General features: G+C 38.3%; 1 protein-coding gene across 1 annotated transcript in view; it reads right to left on the bottom strand.

Annotated features, from left to right (window-relative positions):
• The window catches only part of LOC143019774 (uncharacterized), a 17,989-nt gene extending 12,873 nt beyond the window's left edge, over nucleotides 1-5,116 (bottom strand). The window contains exons 1-2 of the mRNA XM_076175757.1: nucleotides 4,804-5,116; nucleotides 4,044-4,188 (exon numbers count right to left, since the gene is read on the bottom strand). Of these exons, the coding sequence (XP_076031872.1) occupies nucleotides 4,044-4,188; nucleotides 4,804-5,106 (448 nt within the window). The 5' untranslated portion in view covers nucleotides 5,107-5,116. The remainder of the gene's footprint in view (nucleotides 1-4,043; nucleotides 4,189-4,803) is intronic.
• Nucleotides 5,117-5,959: the final 843 nt, after the last annotated feature.

Here is a 5,959-nt window from a genome sequence, read left to right as displayed (position 1 = left end):
ATAATGTAAATAACAAATAAAATACATAAATAAATGCATAGGTATAGTTGAATAACAAACAAACAGGTAAATAGTAAATGATAATAAATTGACATATAACTAATAATAAATGAAAATCAGACAGACAAATTATAACAAAACAAAAACAAATAATATAATATAAATTATAATCATTACAGCATCTTACTTAGGTATTTATCTAAATGATTCTTAAAGCTTCGAACTGAACTACATTGCACTACCTGTGCAGGAAGTTTATTCCATTCATTAACTATACGGTTGGCAAAGTTGTTTCTACCTACTTCCAAATTGAATCTATTTCCGGACAGTTTGAGACCATTGTTTCTTGTCTGATTCTCATTCAATGTGAAAATTTGGTCACTTTTGATGTTGTCAATTCCCTTTAAAATCTTAAAGACCTGTATCAAGTCACCTCTGAGTCTACGCTTTTTTAGGGAAAACAGATTCATGTGTTTTAGTCGATTTTCGTATGATTTATTTTTGATATTTGGAATCAGTTTTGTGGCTCGCCGTTGTACTTTTTCCAGTCTGTCAATGTCTTTAATGAGATTCGGTGACCATACGGAAACAGCATATTCCAAATGTGGACGAACTAACGATTTATATAGCTTGTTAATGAGTGATGGACTTTTGAAATCAAAAGATCGCGCAATCAATCCCAGAATCTTATTTGCTTTCTCAGAGGCTGAAATACACTGCTTGGATGATTTGAGGTCGTTACTGATAATTACGCCGAGATCTTTTTCACTATCCACTTTTGTTAACGAATTTCCAAATAACTTGTAATCGTACTTACTGTTATTTTTACCAATGTGCATTACCTTGCATTTACTTGTGTTAAATTTCATTAGCCACTTTTCAGACCATTGCTGTAATTTATCTAGATCTTCTTGAATATCTAATTGGTTTGAGTGATCATTTGCCACTCCGCACAGTTTTGTATCATCAGCAAATTTGGAAACAGTAGATTTTAGTCCATGGTCTATATCATTTATATATACTATGAATAGAAGTGGCCCAAGAACGGAACCCTGAGGAACTCCACTTGCAACACTTTTCCATCCAGAAGTATTTCCATTTAAAACAACTCTCTGTTTTCGACCTTTCAACCAATTACTAGTCCAACCTAATAGGCTACCACTTATTCCATGCAAAGCTAATTTAGTAAGTAGTCTTTCGTGTGGGACGGTATCAAAAGCTTTTGCAAAGTCTAAATATATTAAATCTATATTCTTTCTTTTGTCATAATTCGAGATAACTGTGTTGTAGAATTCGAGTAAGTTAGTCACGCAAGAACGTTTCCGTCTGAAACCATGCTGGCTATCATTTATCAAACGGTTACTTTCTAAATGATATTCGATAGCATCTCTGATGATAGTTTCCATTATTTTTCCTACGATTGAAGTCAAACTTATAGGCCTATAGTTATTTGGTTTCTTTTTGTCACCTTTTTTGAATATGGGAGTAACGTTAGCTAGCTTCCATTCTCTTGGGACATCTCCGGATATGATGGATTTCTTGAAAATAATTTCTAATGGAAAAACAATCTCATTTTTCATTTCCTTTAAGATTCTTGGATGCCAACCGTCAGGCCCTGGTGTTTTATTAACTTTGAGTTTGTCTATACACCTTTTAATTTTTTCTTTTGTTATATTTACCGTAGTGAGTAAGTTTACCCCAGACTTTTCACAGGTTTCAGTTTGGAATTCACTTTGAGGTGTTTCGTTTACGAATACCGAGCTAAAATAATTGTTTAAGATATTACACATTCCTTCATTTGAATATTCAAGTTGACCGTCAGCAGATAATAGTGGACCAATGTGATTCCTAACAACCTTTTTATCTCTAATGTAACTATAGAATTCTTTGGGATTCTCTTTGGATTTATCAGCGATGTTCATTTCGTATTGTCGTTTTCTTTTTCTTATTGTCTTTTTTAAATCTCTCTGTATTGCTACATAACTTTCATAGTCATTAGATGCACCCGAGTACTTATATTTCTTATAAGCCTGTCTCTTTTTAGCAATACTTTTTTCAGTTTCTTTGTCGAGCCACTTTGGGCGAGCCTGATTTGGGGGACGTCTGTCCTTAAAAGGAATGTAAGTTTGAATCATCTTAGTGAGCGTATTTTGAAATATTTCCCACATCTGATCTACAGGCCTTTCGTTTAATTTTGCCTCCCAATCTGTAAGCTGAAGCTCCTGACGTAGTTCTATGAACTGAGCTTTACTGAAATCGGGTATTTTAGAAGCACAAGTATCTATTCTAAAATTGTTTAGGAGTTTGAATCTGACTAAGTTGTGATCGCTATTTGCAACAGATTCACCGACTTCTACATCAGTTACCATGCTTTCGCGGCTAGTGATCAATAAATCGAGTAAGTTTCCATATCTTGTGGGCTCTTTTACATGCTGAATTAAGTAATTGTCCTGCGGTATTTCTCTGGGCACTTACTATCACCGTTGAGGTAGAAACCTAGGCTTGAGGCCTTTACATAAGATTCACTGGTGAAACAGTGAGAACCACGGTGAACTAAAACGTCCATAAAAGGTGAGTTTATTATTGACTTCAATTGTATGAGAGTAGTCGAGGGAAGAATTGCATTTCAAGTCATTTATAATTTGTAGACCATTATCTTCATTCCCGGCTCTGATAAAGACATCATTTGTGTATCTAACATACATAGATAGTTGAACTACATGGTTTTACAAAAAAGAAAAGTCCTCTTTCTTTCTATTGTGCCCATACATCCAGCTACAACTAGAAGTTTCGCTCCCATTCATACGGAAATCTTCCCATCATCTTACGGACAAGTAGATAGAACTCCGTGGGTAGTTACGACCGACATCCTTTCCCAGGAATTCTTCGTGGGTACAGAATCCCACTCGTCACGCTCCACAATTCATTTATTTTTTTCACACTTTATTGTAATTTCCGAAGATAACCCCTGATTGGGTCGAAAGTCGTTTCGAGTAAAGAACAGGTACCTTGAGAATGGATCAATAGGCTATCATGGCCTTTCGTTCTCTCATAAGAAGTATTGAGAGTACTTCATACAAATTGAACAATGCTACCACTGCTGTACACTTCACCAAAGCCTCCTCCTAAAACACACACACACACATATAAGTACATACAGTATTTATATAATACATACATACATACATATATATATATATATATATATATATATATATATATATATATATATATATACACATGCAATAGAAGCAATATAAACCACCAGGAAAGAAACTAACGGAGAAGAACGCTTTCGTGTATTTACATCAGTGCTAGTGCAAAGAATTTGTTTTGTTCTAGTACTGAAGATGTTAATGCACGAAAATGCTCTGCTTCGTTAGTTTATTTTTCCTGGTGGTTACATCTGCATATATATATATATATATATATATATATATATATATATATATATATATATATATATACATATATATACACACATGCATACCTATATATGAATATATTTCGTTTTCATTTTTCTTGTTCTTTTAGCTCTCGTTTCTCTTCCGCAATTTTGACGAGTTCAGTTTTATCTACTTTTGAAAAAATATGATAAAATAAATTGCACATAAACCTTTATATACAAGTTGGAGGTATTTATGCACATTGTAACTACGGAAAGAACACTCGTGTTCCATGTTTGATGAAAACGTTGCAAATGCCTCCAACGGTTTCTTGCACTCTTTGGCTTCTGGTATCGAATTCTGATTTTGATACAGTACTAGAGGCCAAAACCTCACACTTTCACTTTTTAGGCCCCTTTAAGGCCTCTTGTGGTGTGTGTGTGTGTGTGTGTGTGTGTGTGTGTGTGTGTGTGTGTGTGTGTGTGTGTGTGTGTGTGTGTGTGTGTGTGTGTGTGTGTGTGTGTGTGTGTGTGTGTGCCTGCGTCTGTGTGTGTGTGTGTGTGTGTGTGTGTGTGTGTGTGTGTGTGTGTGTGTGTGTGTGTGTGTGTGTGTGTGTGTGTGTGTGTTTGCGCGCGGGGGGGGGGGGATCGCACTCACCTTCCTCGCCGCGACATCCCTGCAGGAGCAGTGCAAACAGAAGGAACACTGTCGGGCGCGTCGCCATGGTGTACGGCTGGCTTCGGCTGCGGTGATAGGTCGGTAAATCGGTGTTGTAGTATATCTGCGTACTCGAAGGGCGGGGCTGTAGGAAAGAGAGGGGATGCAGGCGGGTCTAGAAAATTAACTTATTGAAAGACTAATAATGTCGAAGATGGAAACTTATTCTTTACTTTAGAAAGTCAAAAGAAAGTTTTGTATCACACGTAACATCGGTTATGGAAAATAATTTTGTCCAGCAGGTGCTTGAAGTCACACATGGGAAGACACATTGCTACGAAGAAGACAAAGAGGTTCAGTCGCTAGCAGGTTTGGGTTTGGGTTCAGTTTTAGGGATGATCTGTTGGCGGCGGATCGGTCGAAATCCCCTAGGGAACGGCGAAATGCAGGACAAGCAGGGTAGAGGAGCGGAGACAGGGGAGGGGGGAGTGTGGGGGTGCACAAAGCTTAGCAAGGAGGGAGTCGACCCACCTGTGAGAAAGTTAATAACACATCGGGTAATGTCGGATGTTCGAAAATTCATTGGCCATGCAGGTGGCAGGGTTCTGGAGTGATAGGTCTTCAGATTAGTTGCAACTCACCACAGGTCGGGGTCGGGGTCTAACGCATCCACAGGAGTGGGGGTGGGGGTGGGGGGGAGGCAAAGGTGAATGCGGGCGTGGGAACCTCGAGAGGCTTACTGTCCCTAAGAATTCCCTACCGCTTGCACGTAGCGAGGCACTGACCAATGGTGACTAGAATGCAGTGGCATCAAGTAAAAGCGGGAGAGCTCGCAAGCGAGAGGGTGACTTTGTCTCCGCGAAAATACGTACAACTTATTTATTTCTGGCCGAGTGGTCGTGGCTGCGGCGGTTGCAGCAGCAGCAGCAGCAGCGTGGCACGCCGTCACGTCCCTCTTTGCGCTTCCCTCCTTCAAAATTCTTCTTGCTTGCCAATACGCATTACTTGTGTTTTCCGATACGTACAAATAATGCCTCATGCTCCCACTTGTATTATATAACATATTCTGTATATTTCCAATGGCCCATGCATTACCTTTGAGTCTCAACCCTCTTTTCAGTCTGTTCATACTCATGGTTCCTACTGCATCAACAATAGGTTTTTATTGTTCTTTCTTTTATGCAGTTTGACTGATGCTTCATTTAACTGCATCCTAATGTGGGAGAGAATGTAATGAAAATCCACAGAATACTCACACATTGTGACCTGACATATGATGGCTTTGCACCGTGCACCTTTGCACCTCAGTCTTCACAGGACATTTACTGTCCGAAGGGGTTGCACTTCGGCTACCAACATTTGCAAATGTATCATCAGAGGCTTAGTTTTGAATTACATTCTATAGAGTTTTATCTTAACCGAAACCTTCTCCAAATAGGAACTCCGCCACCAGTCCTTGTACCATTTATGAACTTGTCACAATACATGTAGATGTCGTTATGTTTTTTAAGTGTATCATGGTTATTTTCATTCAATTAGAATCTGTTTCAGTATATTGACGTTCCGGTTATTTTTAATCTGTCTTATTACATACATGTGCCGGCAGTTTGCTGCATACTTGAAGTTGTGTATACAGTTAGTCAACAATGAAAGTGAACAGTTGCTTGCATGCAAGAAGTGACGAGGGTTTCTTTTGTTGGCAGGTTCCGACGAGCACCTTAATTTCACCAACTCAACTCTACTAATAAGGACGTTTGATTAGTTAGTATAACATCCCTTGTAACAAATACGTCTGATTGATTGGAGTAATCTTTTTTGGCCGAAGTCATTGAAGGATTCAATATAAACACTATACATACATACATACATACATACATACATACATACATACATACATACATACATACATATATATA

Source organism: Oratosquilla oratoria, chromosome 38 (assembly GCF_046742065.1).
Source record: "Oratosquilla oratoria isolate Oo_2021 chromosome 38, ASM4674206v1, whole genome shotgun sequence".
NCBI classification, from domain to species: domain Eukaryota; kingdom Metazoa; phylum Arthropoda; class Malacostraca; order Stomatopoda; family Squillidae; genus Oratosquilla; species Oratosquilla oratoria.
Note: the sequence above shows the minus strand (reverse complement) of the source record. Positions and strands in the feature narration are given on the sequence as shown.